This window comes from Mycteria americana, chromosome Z (assembly GCF_035582795.1).
Source record: "Mycteria americana isolate JAX WOST 10 ecotype Jacksonville Zoo and Gardens chromosome Z, USCA_MyAme_1.0, whole genome shotgun sequence".
In the NCBI taxonomy this organism is placed as follows: Eukaryota; Metazoa; Chordata; class Aves; order Ciconiiformes; family Ciconiidae; genus Mycteria; species Mycteria americana.
The window spans coordinates 52,699,588-52,725,730 of NC_134396.1; the positions used below are offsets into that span (position 1 = coordinate 52,699,588).

The window sequence follows — 26,143 nt, forward strand, 5'->3', positions numbered from 1 at the left end:
GCCCGCCGCGGTGGGGCGGGGCGGCCCGCGTGGTGGTAGGCGGCGGCGGCGGCACTTCCTCAATGGGACGCGGGGGCGCAGGCGGCGCCACGCGCGGCGGCGCTACGCGCAGGTGAGGCGGTTTCTCCCCAGTGCCGCTCGGGGCCCTCTCCTTCCCCTCCGCCATCCCCCAGCCGGCCCGGGGGATGCGGAGGATGCCGGCTGGATCGACTCCGCCGGCCGCGCCCCCCTTTTAGGCGGGGGGCGGTGGATTGCGGTGAGGCGGGTCGTCCCCTCGGGCTGCGGCCTGGGGACCGGCGGCGGGCGGTTGCCGCTGTCCCGCGCGCCCGGCGCTCCTGCTCTCTCCGCACGAGGAGCGGGCACCCGTTCCCGCCCTGGCGCGGCAGCTTCCCTGGTAGTGGGCGGAGGGGCGGTGCCTGGGGCCAGCCGCGCCGCGGGCTGTCGCGTGGGCTCCCTCGGGCGGTGTCGGCGGTGCTGCGGGGCCCGGCGGGCTCGGCCGCGGCGGAAGGGCGGCAGCCGCGGTGCCTGCGGTGGCCCTGTCTTTGGCCGACTGCGCAGCGAGCGGGAGGTCCCAGAAGCGGAGTCGGGTCAGCGGGCAGCTGACTCCTGTGGTGGGAGTCGCTTGGCCGGATCCGCTCCCAGTACCTAATGACGGGATGGACAGAATCCTTCTAGTGCTCTTTGTCTTTCGAGCAGACCTAAAACGTCCTGTTCAGTAAGCTGCAAACGTCAGTAAAACATGATGGGCATGGCCAATAAGCACATCTTGCTTTTTGCCTCATTTTGTGGTTTATTCTGTTCTCAGAAACAGTTTTACTGAAATAGCAGTAACCGAGTTTGCAGTGTGCTGTGCTGTCAGAAAGGCAGGTGAAGCTTTTGAGTACAAAGAAGTACATGGGGTGAAACGCAGTGTTCCTAAATGGGGTGGTGGTGGTGGTGATATGACATCTCTTAAACCACAGGATTTGGGCCACTCTGTTAATGTCTCAAAAGCTGATGATAAATTCAGTGTAAAATTAGTTGGGGCAAGGGAGATTGCTATCTGCATTGTAATCAAGCTAGGAAAGAAAAGCAGCAGCAGTCCCAGAGCGGAGAATCAGTTACACATAGTAACCAGAAAATGACCTGTTGGGAACTGTGATGGGAGAGATGCATAGATAGAGTGGCCTGTGTAATGTTTCTCTTTGTTCTAGTGGTGTTTTCCTGAACCTGGGGACTTTACTGAGGATTGGTAATCTTTGAATACACTTGTTTTTTTGGAACTTTTATTGTTGCCCTGTAGTAGTTGATTTTGTAGTAAGCCACTGTCCTCACACAAGCAGGAAGACTGGGGGAGATCAGTATCACAACCACAATGAAATAAGTGGTTTCCTTTCTCATCCAAACCACTTGTATGTAGTGCCCTAAGCTGAAAAGCTACTCTTTACAGTTGTCTGTTACAGTATTTCTGCATTATGTTGCATCTTTCTTTCTAAGTGTTGTTTCCCTTCATCTATCTAAGTTGCTCCATTTCTACCTTTTCTGCATCCCTTCTGCATCATTTTTCTACTTCAGTAGCAAGCCAGACTTCTTTTTGCCTGGGGTATCAAAATTCCCATAGAATCTTCCTTTGTTTTAGTGAAAATGTGTGGTTGTAAATGATGACAGACAGCTAAACCTATCACTTTCCACAAGTCTTGATTCAACCAATAACAAAACTATTCTTGCTATGTAGAACTGGTTTTGGCATAAGGATTTGACTGATGTAATATGCCTCTTTTACGGTTCAACATGTGAGAAATACAAACTTTGATACTGGTTGGCTTGTCTTGGTTGGCTCATTTGTTCTGTGGAAGAGAGTTTCATCCTTCTGGCAGTTGTGGTTAGATCAGGCCTCCAGAGGCTGAGCCTAATGAACTTTGGTACAGAATTTTTTGCAAAAAGTTTCTCATCTTTGCAAAAGCTTTCTCATCTTTGCAAAGCTGAAGTAAGAAATGTCTCGTGAGAATATGGAGAAGCTGTTTTGACATTTTTGTGTGGGATCTCTAAAAGTTTGAAAGCCAGCCTTTCTTGAAACATTAAAGCTTGCCACAAATATAAATGATGTCTTTATGTGATGTGTTTGACAAGGTTTGATTTAGAAAGGAGTTTGGAGGTTAATGAGTTACGGTTATCTGTTCTGTGGCCATGCATGAGACACTTGTAATGCTTGCCAGATGTCAGTTTGTAGTAGTGTTTGCCAGTTTAAAAAAATACCACCTTTCTATCTTGAAGGGAAGACAGTGATATTTACCAGACAGGTTTTTCTAGACTTCTAAGGCTGTTCCGACACTTCCGTTGAAGGATGGTAATGGTTCATTTTGCAGTTTATACTCTATGACTGCTGAAGAGTTGAAAGATGCCCTGTGATAGTACAGTGTTTGGGGCTAAAACTCAGAGTTTTAGCAGATGTCAGTACCTATGCTGAAAAGTCACATTTCTGCTGGTGAGATACTGGGGAAAAATAAGTTCTGCGAGCAAAGAATTTGGTAAGGGAAAGATTAAGATACTTGCATTGAGAAGTTATTTCACTTTTAAGTTTGGTAATTCTAAATGACTGGAAATATTTTGCTTAACTAACTGTATAATTACTAGGAAAGAAAGCAAACATGGGGAAATCAGCCAAGTAATTACTGTTTGAAAACTGTAACAGTTGTGCTTTAAGACTAGAAATCTCATTCATCACAGCCTAAAAGGCATGTCTTTGCTCGCTGCAAAGCTGGCTTCTTAGCAGAATCCTGGTTCACATGGCATACTACACCTCTTAAGTTTTTAGCAGGCTAAGCTACTGTAATATGGAGGGTCAGATTGAAATCCTACTTTAGGCACAAACATGTAGGTGGCACAGTTCTTGGAACATAATTCAGGTCCCCGGGAGAAGATTTAGGCAACTGCAGTTAGTTGGCTAGGTTAGCTATATAGCATTTCAAGAAATGTAAGTGCCCCTGTAAGTAACACTGATGAGAGTTGTTTCCAGTACGAAATGCCAGTAAGGTGGGTATTCCTGGATTCCTGTTTTTTGAGTGTAGATGTCTCACTGGTAAGATTTTGCACATTAGGTACCTGCCTTCTGCTTGAAATCCAGAGCAGTGAGCCCTCTCCTGTAAAAAGAAACCTAGTGGCCACCTTAAAAGAAAACTAGTGGTGCATGGGGAAAGTGAAGTTGGATTATGGTAGCCTAATGGTTAGAACAGTTGAATGAAACAGGACAAACATTGTTTCAGTTCCCTTCTGTCATAGTGGTTTCAAGTCCCTGTTTTCTGTTTATCAGAAAAATGTCCTAACCACCAAGCTGAAAAAAGTGTGGGTAAAAGCACCTGTTCATATACTTTACTGCTGAAGATGGAGTGCAGGTAACACTGCAATAGTGTTTTGCCCAGGAAACACATTTGGAGCACTGTGCTGGGTTGACCTTGGCTGGCCACCAGCTGCCTACCAAGCCACTCTGTCACTCCTCTTCCGTCAACAGGGCAGGGGGAGAAAATATTCACAAAAAGCTCGTCGGTCAAGATAAGGACAAGGAGATCACTCACCAACTACTGTCATGGGCAAAACAGACTTGATTTGGGGAAATTAATTGTATTTATTGCCAGTTGAACAGAGTAGGATAATGAAAAATAAGAAAAAATCTACAGACACCTTTCCCCCATCCCTCCTTTCTTGCCAGGCTCAACTTCACTCCCAACTCTTCTACCTCATCCCCCCAAGCAGCACAGGGGGATGGGGAATGGGGACTGTGGTCAGTCCATAACTCTTTGTCACTGCTGCTCCTTCCTCGTCATGCTCTTCCCCTGTTCCAGCATGGGGTCCCGCCCACAAGAAACAGTCCTTCATGAACTGCTCCAACATGGGTCCCTTCCATGGGGTGCAGTCCTTCAGGAACAGACTGCTCCAGCGTGGGTCCCCCACAGGGTCACAGGTCCTGCCAGAAAACCTGCTCCTGCATGGGGTCCTCAGCACAAGCCACAGCTCCTGCCAGGAGCTCCAGCACAGGCTCTCTGCAGACTGCAGCTTCCTTCAGGGTACATCCACCTGCTCCGGCATGGGGTCCTCCATGGGCTGCCGGGTGGGTATCTGCTCCACTGTGGACCTCCAAGGGCTTCAGGGAGACAATCTGCTTCACCATGATCTTCTCCATGGGCTGCAGGGGAATCTCTGCTCTGGTGCGTGGAGCACCACCTCCCTCTCCTTCTTCACTGCCCTTGGTGTCTGCAGTGCTGTTTCTGTCACATTTTCTCACTCCACTCTCCCAGCTGCTGTGCAGGTTTTTTTTACCCTTTCTTAGATACGTTATCGCAGAGGCACCACCAGCGTTGCTGATGGGCTCAGCTTTGGGCAGCAGCAGGTCCATCTTGGAGCTGGCTGAAACTGGCTCTGTCTGACATGGGGGCAGCTTCTGGTGTCTTGTCAGAGAAGCCACCCCTGCAGCCCCCCCACTACCAAAGCCTTGCCACGTAAACCCAATACAAGCACTTACCTGGCAAGGAAGACTCACGGCTCCTCTTCATTCTTCAGAATGTTTCTTCAGGTCTCAGTAGAACAAAACTGAAAGGTAAGTAGTCTGTTTTGGAATGGGAGTTACTATAATTTTTCTGGTGGAGTAATGCATAAAGTACTACATAGTAATGCTTTTGGAACATTGTACAAAATATTTTCAGTGTTCCTGCAAACAGAAAGAACTTAGCATGTTCACAGTTGTCATTTAGCATAGATTATGGCTCTTCATCTGACAGTCTGAGAGCTGTGCTTGGCTTGTAGGCACAACCAGGTGGCTGGCTAAAAGCAACAAATAAAGGCTACTCTTCATCTTCTCTTTTGGGATGTTCTTGTCATGTCATCACTTTCAGACAGATTTTGGAGACTGCCCTACCCCATTGCCTGTAATGGAGGAGACTGGGACTAGTGGGTAGAGCTAGTAGTGGTGACACATTGGAGTGGGAGACCAGATGGGACAAAAAGGTGTAGGGTTCTTGGTGTGGGGAGAGGAAGGTAGTAAGGGTGTGGCTACCTCTGTGCTGGAGTGCAGTGGAGTGCATGGTGGAGTCCTGGGAGAGTCCGGGAGGAGAGTGAGTGGGTTGCAGCCTCCTGTTGGAGCAGATAAAGTCAGTTGCTTTTGAATGGAGTAGAGGGAGAGAGAAGGATTGTTTTTCTTTTATTGAATTCCTATGTGGGTGCCTACCACTTTTTGCCCATGCCACACTGCCTGCCGGTGGAGAGGGGAATGTGCAGTGGTCTGCCCTGCCTTCTTCTGATACTTTGCAAATTACCTATGTTGATTTGGGGGGGAGAGCAGTCTAAATCTTGCATCTGGTTTCCTGTGAAAATACAGAATGAAGAAGAAACTTTGGAAAAGCTTGTATTAATGTGTAGGTTACATATGATGGGGGAAGATGTCAGCATATTGTGAAATCTAGAGCTTGCTGTTAGTTTAATGCAAGATTGTAGGAGATGACTTAGTTCCTGTAGTGCTGTGTAGTGTAGCCTTTATAATTGCATCTTTTCCCTTTGCTACCTTTTCTAGTCTGCTTCTTGTCTGTTGTACATCAGCACAGTTCCTTGACTCGTGTTATTGGGCAGAGCTGAGTTGCAGAAGATGGTGATAAACTTCTTAAGGCTGTTGCTGAAGTTTGTATTTGATGAGGAGAGCTAAAGGCTTTTCTCAGTTTCATCAGCGTGTTACACCACTGGACCTTGTAAATTCCAGTAATTACTGGAAACCTTTATATGCCTTTGTATTTTCTGTGACTATTGTTTCATTTCGTTTGGTTGTGTTTTTTTTTCTTGTTGTGCAATATTCTTTGTGGTTGAGGGATATTGGGATAGAGCTGCTCTACATCTTTTTTTAGATTTAGTCCATCTCAGTAATGGGCTGACAGCTGCTTCTGACCACCTCACAGGATGTGTGGTAGAACAGAATAACGTCTGTGTGTAAATATTAATGTTTTGTATTACTGACTGTGACATAGTAGACATGGAATATTTAAGTAAATTGCAGAGTAAATTCTCATGGTTTCAGCTGGATAGGGTTAATTTTCTTTCTAGTAGCTGGTACAGTGTTGTGTTTTTGATTTAGGATGAGAATAATGTTGATAACACACTGATGTTTTAGTTGTTGCTAAGTAATGTTTACACTAGTCAAGGACTTCCCAGCTTCCTGTGCTCTGCCAGGTCCACAGGAACCTGGGAGGAAGCATAACCAGAATACCTGACCCAAACTGGCCAAAGGGCTATTCCATATCATATGACATCATGCTCAGTATATAAACTGGGGGATGTTGGCTAGGGGGGCAGTGATCGCTGCTTGGGGATGAGCTGGGCATTGGTCAATTGGTCAGCGGGTGGTGAGTAGTTGCATCACTTCTCCCCCCCCCTCCCCCCCCGGGTTTTATTCCTCTCTCTGTCTTCTGCTGTTTTCCTTTCCATTACAATTCATTATTATCATTATTATTTTCCTCTCTTTTTCCCAATCATTAAACTGTCTTTATCTTAACCCACAAGTTTTCTCACTTTTGCTCTTCTAATTCTCTCCCCCATCCCACCGGGGGGGGGGGGGGTGTGTGTGGTGTGTGTGAGGGTGAGCGAGCGGCTGTGTGGTGCTTAGTTGCCAACTGAAGCTAAACCACCACAGATATGTATCATTGCTATGTAAGGTACAGCAATAAACAAGTCATCTATGTTTTGCTCACAGTGTTGTCTTCAGCAGCTTCTGTGTCTTGATGTCCTTTCCCTCTGTGTCTTGATGTCCTTTCCCTCTTCTTCTGCCTTCTGCCTGTCCTGTCTCCTTTCTCTTCCTGATCATCTGTCAGACCTGAGGAAATGCTGTTCTTGAGCATGCGCCTTGTTAGTAGTTCTACAGTCTCACATTTAAATCTGAAGTATTACCAAGTTTCTTTGAATCATCTGTAGAAACGTGTTACGCATCCATGCAGAGTGCTTGGGATCCCAGTCACTGCTGTCAGCTCTCTGAGAGTGCAGACTCCGCTGGTTCTTTCTTCCCATCTCCCCTCTGCTTCCCTCTTGCCCCCTCCCCTTACTTTCTGCTCCACCAGCAGCCCAACAAACTGGCTGTCTTTGGTGGTTTGTTATACCGTAAATCATGTTGCAGAACTGGAATTTTAAAACAGGTAAAATGCCTCAGTAGGAGTGAAGCAAACATTTTCGTTGTTAAATGTACTGTTAATGAAAATGTTAGGTATAGAGATTCTAGCAGGAAGATGTTGAAAGCTTTTTGTCATCTCACTGAGACTACCTGAAAAATTGCTATTAAAATCATTCAGGTTTTAACTCCTTAATTTGAATTGGAGGAAGCTGGTAAGGGACACAGTTTGAATATGCCTACAGTGGTAAGAACTGAAACTTTAAAAGGAGCAATATAGGGAGAAGGTGCAGGGGAGTAGGCTGTTTTGTTATGTACATATATGTACAGAATCATGTAACAGATAAGCACCACTTACGCTTCTTGGGCAGTTACATGTTTGTTAAATTCCACAATTTAAGTGTCACAAAGTATTTTGTAGTTGTTTTGTTATAAAGGCATTTCCAAAAGTTGTTTTCCTGAGCGGTTCATGATTTAGAAATGTTTTATAACTACTTAATGTATACAATTTGTTGGGTTTTTTTCTTGAGATAACAGATGAGAAGCATTTTTACTCTAGTTTTGTTCCATTAGTTTCCATTAGAGAGGCAGTGTATATTTGTTCTTCTGATAGCTGTAGCAACACAAAAGAAAACCTGCTGAAATGCTTCTGCTTATACAGGAGTTGTATATGTTTTCATTAGTATTTGTAACATAGCTGTTAAAACTTTGAGCATCTTTTACATGAATGTTCAGACCACTGCTGCTATGTTGAGCTGATTTGTTGCTGACAGTTACTGGAATGCTAATCTTTATGGTTTAAGTAAATATGAGAAACACCAGGGCTGCTGAAACATGTGGAATGCAGACAGGAAAACTATTTGTGGGAATATCTGTTAACACTTAGTGAGGACTATGTTTTGACTTATTCTTTTAGAATATACTTGTGGAATTCTTTTAGAATATAGCTGTGGAAGTGGAGAAATGTTCTGTTAGAAAAAAGTCTGTTGTGCGCCACTGGAGTCAACACTGGACTTGAAGTGCTTAGCAGGCTATGAAAATCTGTGATTCAAATACAGCCCTATTTGTATGTTAATGTTAAGTTTGTCTATGTGTCATTTTACATATTTAGAATGTTGTTTTGTATACCTTCCACTAGTAAGTGATAATAATAGCAGTTTAACATAAGGATTTTTACTTCTCCTTTGCAGTGCACTATTTTAGTGCTGTCTAACTTACTAGGGAAAAACTGAGATGAGTTTATTTTAAGGTGAGAATGTAAAGTGAGCAGATTTAGTGTTTTCTTTAAACATATTCTTTTTTTTTTTCCTTTTTTTTTGGTCAAGACATATCATGGGTTGGTCATGAATAGGAAATTTTAGGACAGGTGGAATGAACAGGCTATACATTAGGTTGGAAGTCCTTTTAAGAAACAACACTGTTAGTTAAATTGTGTTTTTCAAAATTAGCGGAGATTTTTTCACCTGTAAGCTGTAAAACAGAAGCCTTGCGTAACAGCTGAGGTTTGAAGGGAACATAGTCTAATTATTTTTACCTGGAAAGGTCATTGCATGGTAGGAGATTGTTGCCTGGATATTGTTGCTATCTCTTTGGAAATGGGTCAGTGTATATTCCAACATGAAGCTTTGGGGTTTGTCTTGCTTACATTGCAATCTTCCATGGTTAAGGCATGCATGTAATCTTCTAATCTTCACTGTCTGGTGAGGCTTATGCTCATGCACCAAGTATGAGAGAATCTAACATAGAGTGTCTCTGCCCCTAGATTGCTGCTCTTGCTCACTTCTTAACACAGAAAAATGGGCAGAATTCCAGAGGCAGCAAGATGGAGTTCTGCATAGGACACCGTGTGTTAGAAGTTTCTCCCATCAGCACTGACAGTACTTCTAGGGCAGGAACACAGCTCCATCTTCTTGTTCTGCCATTTATTATTTCTCCTTGGTGTACAACCTGAGAACCACATTTTTATCCAAGTACGGTCTTACTGCATGTTTGACGTCAGATAACTGTAGATGTTTTTAGGAGGCTTGCGTAAGTTGTTTGCTGTAGTTGCAGTCACTTATTCTGGTATTTCTTTTCCTATGTCTCCTTTCTTGGACTCTTTTTATTTCACACACCACAAGAAAGAAGGGGATTCCTCAGTTTTTGTAGTTGCCAAAGCATTTGGAGGGAAAGAATTTTAATTCCCATCTCTGGAAAGCGTTTATTCTAAAAAATAAATAATTTATTCATTATATCCAGAATCAAATTTATGCTAATGACAGTTGTTTACAGCATCTGCTGTCTGGGAGATAGGCTGGTAACCATCAGCAGTCAGAATCCCAACTTATGTGCAATTCAATGAGTCCATACAGTAGTTTACAAGCCTGAAAAGTGTCAGTATCTTTTCTTGATCCTGTGTCTTTGGTCTTATTTTTGCAAACTGTCTGAAAACTCTGGGGCCCAGTGACAATAGCATGGAGTGGCAGTCTAGTAATTCATCCACCTTCAGACAGGTGAACAATGTAATAAACCTTGCAGAAAATAATCTGTTAACTCCAAGCAGTCTATGTGACTGTTCAAAGTCTGTTTTCCACAAGTGAAGCTCCACTTGACAGGTCTACTTGCCACCAATAACACCAGAACTCTCCAGATTCTTGAGTTAGGAAGGTAGAAAAACACTAAGTTTCAGATAGGTTTGTTAGGGAATTAAACTTGTCAGGTTATATCTTTGTGTCATTTGTAAACAAATATGTTGTGCTATCCCTTCAATCTTTATTTATATGGTTTCTTCTTGCTTTGAGAAGTAATCACTTCGGGTTAGAGAGACTTGGGTAGTGACAGAGATCCTAATGAAATAACTAGTCATTAATTGCATACAAACCTCACAACTGCTACTCTCTCAAAGTGCTCTACAGGAATAGGTAGGGGAAAGAAAGCTTAAAAAAACTTCTTTTGATGACCTCCTGCTTATCTACTTCAAGTGGTTTCTTTTCCTTCTTTATGAAAAACTTTAGATTTTAAAAAGCTCTTAAGACATTTGTTTCTAATTTACAGAACTTGGGTGGTGGGAGGGGAAGCTGATGCAAGAGGAACTGTTAAACTTCATTTTCAGGCTTTACAAGTTTTTTGGGGGTCTTTCTTGTTTTTAATACATTTCAAAATTCTGTATATGTTGGCAATAACCTCTGCCTTTCTGAAGCTTGCTAGAAATAGAATTTGGAAAGCTCGCTTTCTTCACCCTTTCATAAATAGGATTGATTTATCTCATTACCTAATTTCTAACTTTCGTGGGAGCAAGATGAATTAGGTGTTTGAAATTTAATTTTGTTCTTGTTGCTTGAATGGCTGCAGTTTCATATTATAAGGGAAAGTAATTTTTCATTAGCAGAACTGAAGGAGAGCAGATACATAACATATACATTTAAGAAATTAATTTTTTTAATCACGTGTTGTCACTCCACAATCTGTTATTTGGACTTCAGCTTCTGGATCTGAAACAGCTGTATTGTTTACCCACACTTAACCTATTGCACTTAACCTATTGCTCTCTGACTTAGGACAGATTCTTTCTGGGTAACGTTTGCTCTGTTTACCACCCTCTCTCACAGGAAATGGAATAGCTGATCACCATTGGGAATTTAGTATTGCTTCACTTTGTTCATAGAACAGCCGAAGTAATTTTAACAGGTATTTAAAGACAAATTCAGTTCTGCTGAAAAATCATTGTTGAGCAGCACTTACATAATGATATGACTAATGAGCAACTTAACCTAAAACATTTGATCAGATGAGCTTCTACACAAGTAACGGCTTATTAATTTTCTAAGTGGTAATAATGGATTAATGGTATGAAGCCATGCACAACTTACAGCAAGAACAGTTACAGAGTTAAAACAACAGAAGACTGAGCTCTGAGTCTCTGTTTCTGTATACAAGTTATTTGGCCAAGATTTTATTTTCACATGACTGGTTAAAAAGGTACAATATGTGTTCACTTCACTAGTATATTAGTGCTTAGAAGTACTTTTGACAGAAGGCAGTGCTATCTCTCTAAATACTAATTTTTCAGTGTGAAAATAAAGCAACGCTTTTTTGGAAATAAATAAGCAAACATCAAGCTGGTACATAGATTCTGCTTTCACACTGAAGGCTCACTGAGTTTTTGAAAGAATAGGTTTCTATTTAAGAATAGTCCTAACGGAGGCTTTATAGTTTTCATTAGCATTTTTGTCTGTTTGCCATTGCCCTTTGACCAGGAAACTTTTGGGGAAAAAACAGCTGACGACAGGGATGGTGAGTTAAACATTGCAAATATCGGAGAAGATTTTTGTTGTTGGTTTATTTTTCATATAAGAGATATACTCTGCATTTTACTGTTCTTAAGTTAGGAAAAAATGCATTTGACAGTTTTTACTTTTGTGAGTTATATTGTCTCTTTTAAAATGTCTGTGTCAGTAGTTTGAAAATATCTTGAAATTATTCCCCCTGCTCTAAACATACATGTAAAAGTGTAGACTGTGTAGTGTGCATGGGTTTATTTCTGATGCTTTGCTCAGAGGTACATAAATGTCCAAATGCTTTTTGTAAATGAGAAGGGTTTATTTTTATGTGCCTTTATCAAGTGTGTTTTTTCTTTTTGTTGTTTGTTTGTTTGGATATTTCTTTTAGGTTAAAAAGCTGTTGTATCCTCTCAGGGAAGCAGTAGCCTATTGTGGGTTTCTTGGAGCAGAAACTCAAACCAATAATGAGCAGATGATACCACTTAAACAGTGTCTGGCAGACAACGTCATCACAGTGGCAACACCGCACAAGCAACATCAAAGAGCAGGGGACTTCTGTGTTCCCCAGTCAGCAGGAAACATGCCCAGTATCTCAGCTGCCAAAGTGGCTGCAGTGTCTACATAGATCTCTATAGAACTTGTAACCATGTCTGTTAGCGCAACAGAGAATGATCCTCCTAGATTCTTCGTGGGTGGAGAAGATGGAGAAGAATTATTGGATTCAGGCAGATCTACAGATTACGAACACTTCTATGACCATGGGGAAGAAGAGGAGGAAGAATATGACTCTGTATGTACTGCAGGGGCATGTGTACTATTCTGTGTGTTCTCTAGCATTATTTTACCTTGAAATGGCAATAGATCACAAAAGTAATACTAAAATTGTGTTCTGAATTAGGGAATTGTTCAGATAATGATCTGTCAGTTATGTTTGGAAATGTATACACTTGAAAAGTAAGTATACCTTGAACTTTGAAGTAGATGTGCTTGACCTTAATACAGAGTTTCAGGGCAGCTGAGGTTGATGTGCCACCTTTGCAGACTTGATTTGGATTCTGGGAATGAATTTGATGGCATAAGCCTTCATTTTATTTATTTGGATAATTAGTAGCAAAAAATGATCCAGAGTTTTTCTTTTGTGTGTATTGTCAACTGCTACAGAGTTAACTTCTGATTTTTCAGATTGAAGAGACTCAACATTTCTTTTTCCATCTTACTGTTGTTTTCATTAAGATCTGACATGTTTTCATTCTTCTTCCTTGTCTTAGTGTATAGAAAGTGTACACTGAATCAATCTTAAGTTATACCTTAGTTTATTATCCTTGCAGAGTGTTCTGAATTGTATTTTAGCACTGTGCTTACCAATTTTTAGTTTGTTTAAGACTAATGCTTAATTTTATGCATGAGGCATCATGTCATTTTTTTAGCTGTATTTTGCTGTTCTTTTAGTCTGTAACATTTCACTTTAGGGAATAGTCAGATTAAGTTTTCACTGATTGCAAGCATGTCTAAAAAATTTTAATGCAAGGAAGTGTTAATAAAACACTTCACCATGATTAAAAGTAATTTGGAAATGCAGAGAAGTAGTGCAAAATTAGCAGCTCACACAGCTCAATTCAGTCAGTGTAGTTTAGCAAGGGAAGATAATGGGCTATGTTTTAAAAGAACAGTAAGTTGAAATAAAGGATTGCTCTGGGGTTTTTTTGTTTGTTTGTTTCTTTTTAACAGAGGAGTAGGTTGGCTGTTGCACTTAGGAATACCACTGGGAGAATGAAATTTTAAAGGCTTATAACATGAAAGAAAATATAGAGTATACAGATGAAAAGTGAAACTGTCTATGCACAAAATAGCTCAGAAATCTAGAATAGCATTTTCTGGTTTACTAGTTTTCCTTTTCATAATTCACTTGTAATATTAGCTAATAAGCTGAGAAGCCTTGTGACTACTAAGTAGATGTAGAAAAATTAAATAGTTTAAAAATGAACTGCTAGTTAATGTCAGTCTAAGCCATAAGTATGATTTCATTGTGATTTGACATTTCTGACTTAGATTTTGATCCTGTATATTTGTTCCTGATATGATACTCACAAAAAGTAGTGTAGAGCTATTGAATGGTTTCATTTTTTGAGGCATTTTTCATAAGAATGCAGTGTGGTGTGCTGTCATACTGCATTTTGTTACCTGCTAGCAATTTACCTGATTAAAAACTAAATTAAAGGTAGTATGTGAATTTTAACAGAAAATATCTGCTCTAGTGTTGTGCTGCTAAAACCCTGTTGTGTTCTGAGAAAACTTAAAAATAATAATTGCTTTTTTCCCCTTCTCTCTTCAGCCACCAGAAAGACAAATCGCAGTTGGGATTTGTTCAATGGCTAAGAAATCTAAGTCCAAACCAATGAAAGAAATTCTTGAACGCCTCTCCATGTTTAAGTACATAACTGTGGTAATATTTGAAGAGGATGTTATTTTGAATGAGCCAGTAGAAAACTGGCCTTTATGTGACTGTCTCATTTCTTTTCATTCTAAAGGTAAATCTTCTAATAATACCATAAATATTTTTGACATCTAAATACTTTAACTAGTTTGAGGGTCTTTTTATTTTTTTTGTCTTGTAGTTTTGTTGGATTTTCCTAGGAAGTGAATCATTTGTGTTGTTTAATATAGTACAACTGACTTCTAAAATACAAGCTTTTTAACTGATACTCTTCATTGCTTGAGAAGGTCCTGTCTGACATGGTATTTAAAATAGCTGTTCCATTGGTAAATATTTGTGGAGCCAGTGGAAGTGGTGATCTAATACTTACTTGGTCCAATAACTGAAGGCATGCTACTTTCTCAATGGGAGTGTTGGGTCTTTGGCCACTTGTTCTTGTATCTCTGCTAATATCTAGAGTTTTTTTGTGGGGCTGGGCAGTCAACCAAAGATGAGTAGGCTGAAGTTAAAAATCATATTTTCAGGCAGAGGCAATAAAAGCCTTCGTTCTGGCCCTATGGAAGTAGAGGGCATGTGGAGTGAGGAGGAGGAGGGAATTGGAGACAGGACCACTACTTTTGGCAGCCTATACCGAAATTAGGCTGTAGTTTCATGATTGTCTTAAGCTGATGTTATGTGTGTCTATAGTTGAGGGAGCATCCTCCCACTTCAGCCATATCTCTGGTTGTACTCTAAAGCTTGAATATGAAGGTTCCAAACTATTTACTGGTGTTGTGTCTTGTGGTTTTAATTTATTTGTCATAATAAATATTTTAGGATTTCCACTGGACAAAGCAGTTGCCTATGCAAAACTCAGGAATCCATTCATAATCAATGACTTGAATATGCAGTATCACATACAAGACAGGTAACTAACGCTAATTACCTGTAAACAGCAAACTACTTTTAAGTCGGAGACTGTGAGAATCTGTTGGTATTACATAGGAATAGTTCTAGTGTATTGTACAGTAGTCTAAATAAAATTACAGTGAATGTTATGGTTTTTTAATGTATGCATAGTTTTCTGGGATATGTCTTTAGATGTGTTGGTTTTTTTACTGCTTTTACTGTTTTTCTTTTACTGAAGATTTACTAAAGTAGAAATTTGGTGATACGTTTGTCTAAAACTTAGCAAATAAAAAGGTTTAAACTCTGAAAATACGTATAGCATAGCTATGTATAGCAGCAACTGTCCAACCTCCTATAATTGTAGAATTCATGTGACTTACTAAAAGTCTTTTTAAGTGAATACTTAACAGAAGTTGTTGGTATTCAAAGATCATGTGGTTATTCAAAGTGAATTGTCTTCTGGGGCTGCAATCATGCATAGCAAATATTAACAAAACAATAGTGAGCAAAATACATAAGCATTGGAGCCTTCTGAACAGTGAGCAGACTTGCTATTTTGGATGCCTTCGGTTGCTGTCCTGTATAAACTTTTTGAACCCTTCATGTTAATAATCTCGTTTAACAAGAGAATTGTTCTATGTAAATTGCTGTTGCACTGCTGAAGCCAAGAGGACAGGACTGGTATAGCAAATTACATTTTTATTGATATTAATGAGATCACTTCAAAGGTACAGCTGTGTCAGTGACCTTTAAATAGTAAGTAGAGTATTATATATCTGATCTTATTCTGTGTGATTTAAAAAAAAAAAAAATTGTATGTATTTTTCTCCTCCCTTACTCATGGACCATAAAATACAAATATTGGCAGGATTTGCTGTCTTACTGTGCAACTTTTGTTCTTTTATTCTAGGAGAGAAGTATATGGTATTCTTAAAGCTGAAGGCATTTTACTTCCTCGCTATGCAGTTCTGAACCGTGATCCAAACAATCCCCAAGGTAAAAACTGATGACTAAAGTATCAACCATTTGCATCTCTTTGTTTCCACTGGAGAACGGTACATACATAGCGGAAAGCTAAATTTCGCTTGCTAGAGAATTAATTTATTGGTGCAGAGTTGATTTCTGCTCCAGTATTGAAAGTATTGTTGTGGATTAACCTCTACTGGCTGTGGGGCTAGTATGTGAAACAGAAAAGGTGTTGAGGCTGTGGAAGCACTGCTCACTAACTAAAACATCAAGACTGTTTTGCTGACAAATTCGAAACATAGCACCATACCAGCTGCTGTGAAGGAAATTAACTCCAACTCAGCCAAAGGCAATGCAAGTGTGCATCTGAAAAGCATGATTCTGAAGCGTGGGGTCACAATCATCTTAAAGCCATCATAAAACAACCAGACTACAAGGGCCTCCAAATTCAAGATGAGATTTTAATATGTCACCAAAGAGCACAGAATTCATGATGTCACAGTAATGAGTGATTTTACTTAGGAAAGTAATATTGACAGAAACAAGTCAAGCTATTGAATATTTTCCCTTCTAAGTACAAGCAACTATGAAAGGGAAGTCTAGTCCAGACAGATCTGCAAATGATATACTCTGAATATAAATTGGAATTAATTTTTTCTGTACCTGAAAATAAACGTAACAGCTTTTTCTACTAAAATGAAAACTTACAGCAACAATAGGAGATTGCAATGACAGGTCAAGACACAAGATTAAGAGATAAGAATAAATAAAATATGAATGTAAAAATAAAAAAATAAAAAAAGTAAGAATAAATAAAGTATAAATGAAGTATTACTGTGGTGTAGCTGTTAAGAGGTAGGGAATTTTAGGTTAAAATGTCTATGTAATCTAGGGGAAAAGGGACTCATTTATGCTACAAAAGTAAAATAAAAGCTGCTGCATGCAGCCAACCAGTAGTGAAGAGATTCCTGATCCCTGATTCCAGAGGACCTAATCCTCTGTGCAAGGTGCATCAGTCACACAGTATGAGACAATTCTCAGCCTGTTAAAAGTACTGTTGCATCTGGTACCACACCATGTTCACTGTCCATCTGCCATCCCCCTGATATTTCAGGGAAAGGCACTAAAGAAAGAGACAAACAGCCCTAACCCCTGCCTTAAAAACATTTCCAAAAAAATACCACCCATGCAAGCTTATGCATCTGTAGGAGGTGATTTCCTGTCTGACACTAAGGGAATCAACAGAAATCCTGGAACATAGTATTAAAGTAGCATAATATAGATGTGGTGCAGCAGACGTGTTCAGCACATGATCATCAAGTCTTTGTGCAGTCAGTAACAAATCAGTGAACCAAAAATGTAACATAATCTTTTTATTTCAACCTACAAAATTACCCCAAATCTCTAATCATTTCATTCCATGAATGTATTATTACATCTCTGTTCTCCGCACTGTTTCTTCAGAATGCAACTTGATTGAAGGAGAAGATCATGTGGAAGTGAATGGAGAAATTTTCCAAAAGCCTTTTGTAGAAAAGCCAGTTAGTGCTGAGGACCACAATGTTTACATTTATTATCCAACGTCTGCTGGAGGTGGAAGCCAGAGGCTCTTTCGAAAGGTGAGGGTATTGTACTAAAGCTATTGAAAAGTTGTAGATGTCTAACAGCATTGCAGAGTAATTGTGTCCTATCCGTGTGTTAGCTGGGACCTGTTTTGTCATGTCCTGCTTGTGTAGGAGTAGTGGAAGATCAGAGAAATTAATTTCAGGAGAACATGTAGATTGAATGAAGACCCTTGTTCCTTGCAGTAGATTGTCAGCCACTGCAGATTCTTATAGGTAAAAGAAGCATATGCTATCGGTGCCCTTTTAGAATCTTGTAAAAATCTTCTGGGAACAATCAAAACCTACTTGCTTCATTTGGTACAGGAAGTGTTTTCTCAGTACAAGTGTGTTATTTTAAGGAGTTTTAAAGTTTCTCAGGCAGTAGCCTATGAGTTTATTAATAGAAAAATATTCATTTCAGATTGGCAGCAGAAGCAGTGTTTATTCCCCTGAAAGCAGTGTGAGAAAAACAGGCTCCTATATTTATGAGGAATTCATGCCTACAGATGGCACTGATGTGAAGGTATGACAACTGCGTGTTCTTATTTATATTTAGAACAATTAAGTGCTCCAAGAGCTTGTCAGTTTTAAAGATGAAAGTATATCTTTGTGTCAAATATTGATTTTAATGAAGTTTTGGTACAGTTCATAAGTAAAGAATGTAATTCTTATTCTAGCTAAACACAGTACTTGTAATGTAGAGCAGCTTTGCTTATGTTGTTGGAATCAAGTGCTGGGGGCTTATTACCCAACACATTGTCTTTCTTTTTTGTATTGTATTAGTGACAGAACAGCATATACTTTCTTGTGTAAACAGATAGATGCTGCATAGATATTTTGTCTGAAGGTTATAAAGAAATCTGTAATTGAAATAGATTTTACCAACTACCTTAGTATTCTAATTAATAAACAAAAGTTACTTACTAAAATTATATGAAGTTGCAGAAAATAATGCATTGACCTTATCTGTAATTATTTTCACTCTTTTGTTCATTTATTTTCTTAACAGATATAAAGATTAGGTATCATAAAAGAGTGCTAAAATAGAGCAGTAACAGAATAGGTGTTAAGCCAGCCATGTGTGGAGATTGCTTTCTTTCCCTTTGTGTTAGTTCTGGCTATTTTAAGCCCATCACAATTTCATGTTTTGCAATATGCACGAGAGATCACTGTATTTAGACAAAAAGTAGAGGTTTAGAATGTGTGAGATCTAATCCAGTCTTAGGCCAAAGAGCTCTTTTATCAGTTGCAGTCAACTTCTTCCACTTGGTGATACATGAGGGGAATGCTTGTTTTATGTTTTCAGACAAATTCCCTGTTCTTTAAGTTGCTATGTTTTCATGAGCTATATATACTCTTCAGGTGGTTATACTGTGCAACACTTTGCAATAGGTTTATCTGAGTTTACAGACATCCGTGTAAGAGCTTTACAAACTGTTTCCAAAAAGAAAAGTTTCTTGCAACCTGAAGAGATGACTTGACGGGTGGGGACTATTTTGACTACTTGTACTGTAGTCATCAAGCAGCAGCTGTGGACTTCAATACCCCAAATAAGTAATGGATCTTCTTCAAGTAAGACGGTGGTCAGCTTTATATTAGGCAGCTTCACCTAACTCACCCTCTTGCCTGAACTGACTAAATTGGCAGTATTTGCAATCATCTGGTTTAGCTGAATACTTTTTTATCAAAGCTTAGGGTTTTGTTTTTAATTAAAGTGACAGTAGCCCATTTTTGAGAGCTGCTGACAAGTCACTTGTAGCATATGCCCCAGTTCTTTCTGTGAGCATCAAAACTCCTGCAGAGTAGATAGCACAATCATTCTCTTGAGACCCTGCCTTGTCATGCTAAAACTGGGCAGATCTTTGCTTTGTTTAGTCCCGCCCAAAATATGAAAATATTTTTTAATGAAGAGAATCACTTAGTCCTGCAGCCAGATTTTCATAATCAAGTAAACTGAAATAGTTCTCAAATTAATCTGCTCTACAAGTTCTGCAGATGTTTTGGAGAGGAAAACATTATTCTTTACCTCTGTACCACCATAGTTAAGAAATTCATTTTTGTTCATTGAATTTTGTAATTACTGTTTTTCTTTACCTGTGCTCCAGCTGTTTTCTCCTCTTTATCCTAGGTTGTCAGTAAATTATGTGTGTTCTCTGAAGGCAGAGAAAATGCCATTGAGGAAGGTACTTTAGAGTGACCTTATCAATGATGAAAGCAGCTAGTACCTTTTGAAGTCATTATCACATTTGAGATAAATTTAGCAAGATGTATGCATATATGTAATGTAATTAATTACATGCAATCAAAAGTTCCTGTTTTTCAATAAAGGTGTACACAGTAGGTCCAGACTATGCTCATGCTGAAGCCCGGAAGTCTCCAGCTCTGGATGGCAAGGTAGAACGAGATAGTGAAGGAAAAGAAGTGAGGTATCCAGTCATCCTGAATGCAAGAGAGAAGTTAATTGCTTGGAAAGTATGCCTTGCCTTTAAAGTAAGCGAATTACTCTCCTATCTGATCAAACATTTAGTGTTAATTAATTGTTTATTACATTAAACTTCTGTAGTGTTTTAGTGCACAGAGCCAGCAGTGATAATTGCTGCAAAACTCCTAGGAACATGAAAAGTTGAACTGCCACATCCACATCTTTTTTAATCTAGAAGAATTCTTCCTTTAATGCATTGAAAAGTTCTGGATGGGATGCTTATGTTGCATAACTTTCCTGAATTCACATGTTGCTATCGTGCTTTGCTAGTCCACAGTGTATATCTATTGTATGCATATGTTCACACATTTTGTTAATGGTTTCTAAGTTACCAAAACACAATTTCAGTAGTCACATTTTTGTAAGTTTTGTTACCTAGTGTTTACAGTGGGCCTAATTAAATGTTAATTTAGTACTGACATGACTAGGTTTTCTTTATTTGAAGTGTTCGATAGTTTCCATTTTTGTATAGTTTTAAGATTCCTTTGTTAAAAACTTCGTTCTATCTCCCACCCCCCTTTCACCTATCTTACTACAAGGCTGCCTTTCAATCTGTCTCATTACCTGTGTGTAACTACGATGGCATTCTGGAGCCTGTAGGGTGTGAACCTCTATCACCTAGCAAAGTGGGCTTTGAGATCTAAAAAAGTAATCTGTTGAAATAGCATCTAGTATCCTGTACTAATAATGTCAATGTTATGTCAATATCAAAACTATCCTGTCAAATTTAAATTTGGACAAAAATGTTTTTATCGATATTTTGTCATTTCTTGCCTGCCACCCTTAAAAACTATGTGTAGAGGGAAACCACTGTCAGAATGGGGAATTTGTAGGCCCATCTTGAAGGTTAAGTTTGTGCACATGTGACATTGACCTTCAATACTGATACTGCGAGGGATATGTAGGAAGGATAAAATCAAATTGGGGATATAAAGTTAAAAATAGGAGAATGTTTGCAGGACATGAGCGAACCTAACATGGAACTGGCAAAAGGTACCAGGTATAAAATCTGTTGTATTTTTGTCATGTTTTCAGATGAATACCATGTTAAGATATAAAGTTTATTTAGAATAAGCAATCCTAAGGAAGGTGATCAATGACGTGAACTTTTATTCTTAAAAACAGCAAACGGTTTGTGGCTTTGATTTGCTGCGTGCTAATGGACAGTCCTATGTCTGTGATGTGAATGGCTTCAGTTTTGTGAAAAACTCCATGAAATACTATGATGATTGTGCTAAGATACTGGGGTAAGAGTTTACTGATTTATTTCAGGAGTTTTGCCTGTTCCCTCTGTTGTATGTGACTATAGTTTATGTACTACTTATTCCTAAATTAAATATTTAAAATGAAATATCACATATAATAAGTCATTAAATTAAATAATAAAATAAATATTAAAAAGAGTCCTAAATCAATAAATAAATCCTAAATAAATTCCTTATTCCTAAAATCATCCAAAACATCTGAGTGTTTTGTGAACACTTAAAGCTAACTGAATAAATAGTTTGAAAGCCAGATTAAGTTCTTAAAGGTAGTTGAGATTTTTTTTTCAAGTAGAGAAGCACCATTGGATGGTTATGCTTGCTGCTGTTTAATACGTGCCCAAATTAATGTAGACTGTCCTTGATCTGAAGGTGGTGTATACTTTTATATTTGTGGATTTCATACTGGCAAATCCAAACCAGTATCAAGGTGTCAACTAGTATCAAGGTGTCTTCTGTCATACCATCTTCTCTCTGCTAGTGGGAGCAAAAAAAGGTACAACAAAGGATCATACAGAATTGGGTAGTGAACTCTATGCCAAAGAAATGTTGCCCTCAAAGTAGGCTGATCCCATTTTGGCTGAATCCCATAAAACCAGTTAAACTGGCTTTACAGTAAGATTGCACTGATGAGATACAGCATGGCTTTCTGCATTACCAAATGGTCTAGGATCTTATTAAATGGAGGAAGAGCTAAGCTGAAATCCAAGATAACAACTGTAGTCCTGTTGTTTTAGGCCACTTTTTGAGTTAGAGTTACAATTCTCAGACCCATTTTGATTTCTTTTTATTCAAATTGTTGTAGCTGTTGAATTCTCTGGAAAAAAGTTATCTCATCATTTTTTCCTTATGCTTTATTCCTTAACATCATACTTTGCAGTGTTAAGTAAGGAGATTTTTTCCAAGCTTTTTAAAAGTGATATTTTGGCTTATACTACTTTAAAATGCACAATTTTTTTCCTCAGTGTTACTGCTTCTTATGTAGATACTAATCTGAAGTTCACTACATTTTGATGAAATACTTGGGAAAGAGAACATTAGCAAGATTTAACAACCTTCTGTAGGTGGAGGTAGTGTTACCATTTTGTAGTTATGACCAGAAACTTCACCTATTTTTCCAGTTCTATCACAGAAACTTTTGAGAATTTACTACTAAAGGTACCAGTTACTCTTTGATGAGAATGGCTTGCTGATTATCAGGGACTTTTAGTTAGGCAATGCAGTCAGGTGTCTGAATATTTAAATGAACAAGACTAAATTGTATCCGAGGAACTCTTTGAGGAACTCTTTTAGGAACTGGAGTTCGAAAACTGAGATTTCTTACAAATCCAGGGCCATTAGGCTAATGTTGTCTCTGTAGCAGTTGTAGTAGCTTTAAATTGTTGTTTAAGTAGATTTTTATTATACAATGAAAAGAAAAATATGCATCTACAGACTTGTGACTGCTAATACGTTAAAACCACATTGATAAAAATGCATGTATATATTATCTATTTGGTTTGGAGTTTGTATGTGTTGTATAAGCTGTTCTTTAAACTTAGCGTTTTTTTGTTTTTGTTTTTTTTTTTTCTTTTTAACCCCTTTTTTAGAAATATCATAATGAGAGAACTTGCTCCCCAGTTTCAGATCCCATGGTCGATTCCTTTGGAAGCTGAAGACATCCCTATTGTGCCAACCACCTCTGGAACCATGTAAGAAAATAGTAGCTACACCTGAATTGTGCAAACTCCTAATGTAACTTTTCTGTGAATTTTTTTTCTCTTCACAAGGTGTGCCCACTTTGGCCTATGAACGCTTGTTTTGTCTGATGAAAACAAGGAAGGAATCACAATTGCTATGCCAGCAATCAGAGTTTCTGACCCTTAGTCAAGCTGAGTATAAGGAACAGCAGATTTTCAAGTGTAGTCTTGTATGCATAGCTTCCTTCACTGCTAATCATTGTTCCAGCACCGACTTAATATGCACTTCTAATAAACATGCTCTCTTATTTAATGAACCTCAAAATCGTTGTTTTAAAAACTACTTAAAATAGATATTCTGTAGTTACCTAAGTCTTAAAATCAGTATTTATATTTTATATCTTAACATAATTTTCAGTTAACCATATATTCTTGCATATCCTTCCATCGCTTTTGTAGTTATGTCAGATAACTACAACTTTGTCAATTGTCTTGATTTGTGGTGGTTTTAATATTAAATAAAAGACCCTCCTAGATAGAATTGTGAAATATAACTCTCTTGAAATTTCAGGATGGAGCTTAGATGTGTTATAGCTGTAATACGCCATGGGGACCGAACACCAAAACAAAAAATGAAAATGGAAGTAAAACATCAGAAGTAAGTAGAATCTTGGTAAAAATTAGCTTGGATGCTTTAGAGCAGAGCTCACTTCTTTGGGATGTGCAAGCAATGAAATGAGCAGGAATTGCATCGTACAAGTTGTTTTTCGTTTTGTTTTGTTTTCTTTTAAATCTGACTGATGTTACAGCTAATTAACAAGTATGCATGTCTCTTTCTAACAGGACTGTCAAATTACTTGTGCAGACTTCCTTCATCACATGCTGTGCCTTGTGAACACTTCTGCTTGGTCTTACAGAAAATGCATTTGTCTCTATAGATGTCTTTAATCAGAATAATGCAGCAGAGAATATTTCTGGTTCACCATTTGACCGTGACTTCTGCCTTTCTCTTTTTATCATAACTGTTCTTGTGTGAGCTGTCATCTTACTGCACCAGCTTTTTGTCTTCTACTTTTGACAAAGTTTGATGACTCTGAATTTCTGGTAGATACCGTCTTTATGTTAGACACTTTATGAATGCTTACATAATTGGCCTGGAATTAGGTGCAATTGCAGTAAAAAGTAACTATTTGTTTTGGGACTAGATTCTTGCATTCAGAGATACATGCTTTAAACATGTAGGACTGCTCATTTGGTATTTTTGGTTCCTAATTCTGTTCAGGATCATTCTTGAAGATTAAGAATTGACATAGGTGTATATTCAAATGTTATGTCATTTGATATATAGAATATCTTCCCTCCCCCTTTGTTTTTTTAACACTTAGCAAGTCCGTAAGAGAACATTTTTAGTGCTCTTATTTCTCTAATGTGTTGAAGACTTTCTTGGGAAATGGGATTTGAATAAAGGTTGGTTTGACCTCTGTAGTGCCGGTTTTAACATGCTTTTCAAATAGTGTAAAGATTCTAATTTCAGACAACTTCAAGTTTAAGAACCACTTGTTCAAGTAATATTTTAACTTATTAACTGTGTTTTTTAATCAATATTCTTTCTTTTAAAGGTTTTTTGATCTCTTTGAAAAATGTGATGGATATAAATCTGGAAAACTAAAACTGAAAAAACCAAAACAGTTGCAGGCAAGTTTCTTTATTTTCTTGCTGTGGTATTTTGTAAGTAGAAAATAATTTATTTAAGTAAAGCCTATGTTTCTTTTTTTTAGGAAGTGCTTGATATAGCAAGGCAACTTCTTGTAGAACTTGGGCAAAACAATGATTCTGAAATTGAAGAAAGTAAAGCAAAACTTGAACAGCTAAAGACTGTGTTAGAAATGTAAGTGTCTAATTTTCAGGCTTCATAGCAACAAAGTTTTACCTGCTATTTTGACCTGTTTGACCAGTTACTGCTTGCATTGCAATGGTTATCAAGTAAGTAATGATATATTAATTCAAGCACAAGGGTTATCAAGAGAAAGGATGTCATGTTAGACATGTTAGACATGCTTCACATTATGAAGGAGAACTGGGCCATCGCTCTTTTTTTTTCTCCTTATCTTTTTAATTGAACTTAGTGCTTTATCTAGTATCTCAGTATACTTTCTACATGAAAAAGTTACTTTCTTTGATCTCAAATTTTATCTTCTTGCATGTTTTAAAGTATTTGAGTGCAGGGTCTGCTTCTTGCGTTATGTGACATAATGAAGTCTGATGGAACCAGTAAGAACTTCCACCACGTGCACTGTCTACTTACAGCAAACTTGGAGGATTTCAAATAAATGAGGCTTTGTATATTAAGCCTGAAATATTTAATAATTTAAAAAAAAAAAAAAAAAAGAAAAAGAAAAACCTAAGGCTTCAAGGTTTGTTAAAGATACGGGGTCTCACAACTCTAAATGGTAGTAGATAACCTTAGTTTTAAAAAATCAGGGCAAAGACAGTTAGTGAAATTTATGCCAATTGTTTGAAATACTGCATTCTGCTTGAGAACTTAATTGGCTAACAAAATAGTGGCCATCTACACTGCCAGATCAGATTCTGGATACTGATAGCCACTGTAGTTGTGGATCTGAATAGATGAATTACTTGAGCAATCTGCAAATGCTTTTTTTTTCCCCCCCTAGTTTTATGTTTTATGTGTTGTGAAAAAAAGTAGTAGACAGTATTTTTAAATGTTTTATTATAGAATAGTTGATATTTCTGTAGTCATTCTGTGCTTGTTGAGTTAGGTTTGTTGTAAGCACTGCTTCAATAAATGGTGGTCAAATGCACAAATTAATGGCCAGCATTGATTTATTATATCCTGCATACAGGTTTGGAGGAAAATATTTAAAATGCTTCTCTCCCTCTTCCCCTCTCACTTTCCCCTGTTCCTACTTCAGGTATGGCCATTTTTCAGGCATAAATCGCAAAGTTCAGTTAACATATCTTCCTCATGGTTGCCCAAAGACTTCCAGTGAAGAGGAAGGTATTGTATTACTTTTGCACCTAATCACCTAATATCATGTGTGTTTAAATAGTCACAGACTAGTGGTATAGCATGTCTTGATGTTAAGAAGAAGGAATATGTTGTTTTGAATGAATGTTTCTATTGTTGGCAGATATTCAGAGTCTCTTAATCTGCTGAATTGTACACCTAAAACTGTGTAGTAAATTTGTATTCTAACACTGCTTTTTTGTAACAGAAAAGTAGGGTGAAAAGAAGCTTCAGTGATTCATCAAAAACAGTGTTTTGAGGCTGGGATGGAAAAATCCCACTCAGCATTTACTGCTGTCTTTAAAACTTTTATAAGATTTTCTGGTCCTTGACCCATGGTTGTTGACTGAAATAACTGTAGGGTATGTAGCACCCAATTTGTTTTAATTTTTCTGTCTCAATTTACTTTTTGCTTCAGATTTCATGC

At 38.4% G+C, this 26,143-nt stretch overlaps 1 protein-coding gene across 12 annotated transcripts in view; it reads left to right on the top strand.

The window, feature by feature from the left end:
- The window catches only part of PPIP5K2 (diphosphoinositol pentakisphosphate kinase 2), a 54,530-nt gene that overhangs the window by 247 nt on the left and 28,140 nt on the right, over positions 1 to 26,143 (top strand). For 10 of the 12 annotated variants that reach the window (XM_075526173.1, XM_075526170.1, XM_075526167.1 and 7 more), the window contains exons 1-14: positions 24 to 112; positions 11,762 to 12,163; positions 13,706 to 13,901; positions 14,624 to 14,714; positions 15,606 to 15,691; positions 17,126 to 17,280; positions 17,687 to 17,788; positions 19,594 to 19,755; positions 20,873 to 20,994; positions 22,599 to 22,700; positions 23,260 to 23,346; positions 24,308 to 24,387; positions 24,471 to 24,576; positions 25,622 to 25,707. In XM_075526173.1, the coding sequence (XP_075382288.1) occupies positions 12,020 to 12,163; positions 13,706 to 13,901; positions 14,624 to 14,714; positions 15,606 to 15,691; positions 17,126 to 17,280; positions 17,687 to 17,788; positions 19,594 to 19,755; positions 20,873 to 20,994; positions 22,599 to 22,700; positions 23,260 to 23,346; positions 24,308 to 24,387; positions 24,471 to 24,576; positions 25,622 to 25,707 (1,519 nt within the window). In that variant the 5' untranslated portion in view covers positions 24 to 112; positions 11,762 to 12,019. Of the gene's footprint in view, positions 1 to 23; positions 113 to 1,193; positions 1,232 to 11,761; positions 12,164 to 13,705; positions 13,902 to 14,623; positions 14,715 to 15,605; positions 15,692 to 17,125; positions 17,281 to 17,686; positions 17,789 to 19,593; positions 19,756 to 20,872; positions 20,995 to 22,598; positions 22,701 to 23,259; positions 23,347 to 24,307; positions 24,388 to 24,470; positions 24,577 to 25,621; positions 25,708 to 26,143 lie in introns of those variants that run through there. The other 2 variants (XM_075526169.1, XM_075526168.1) reach the window with 2 other exon arrangements.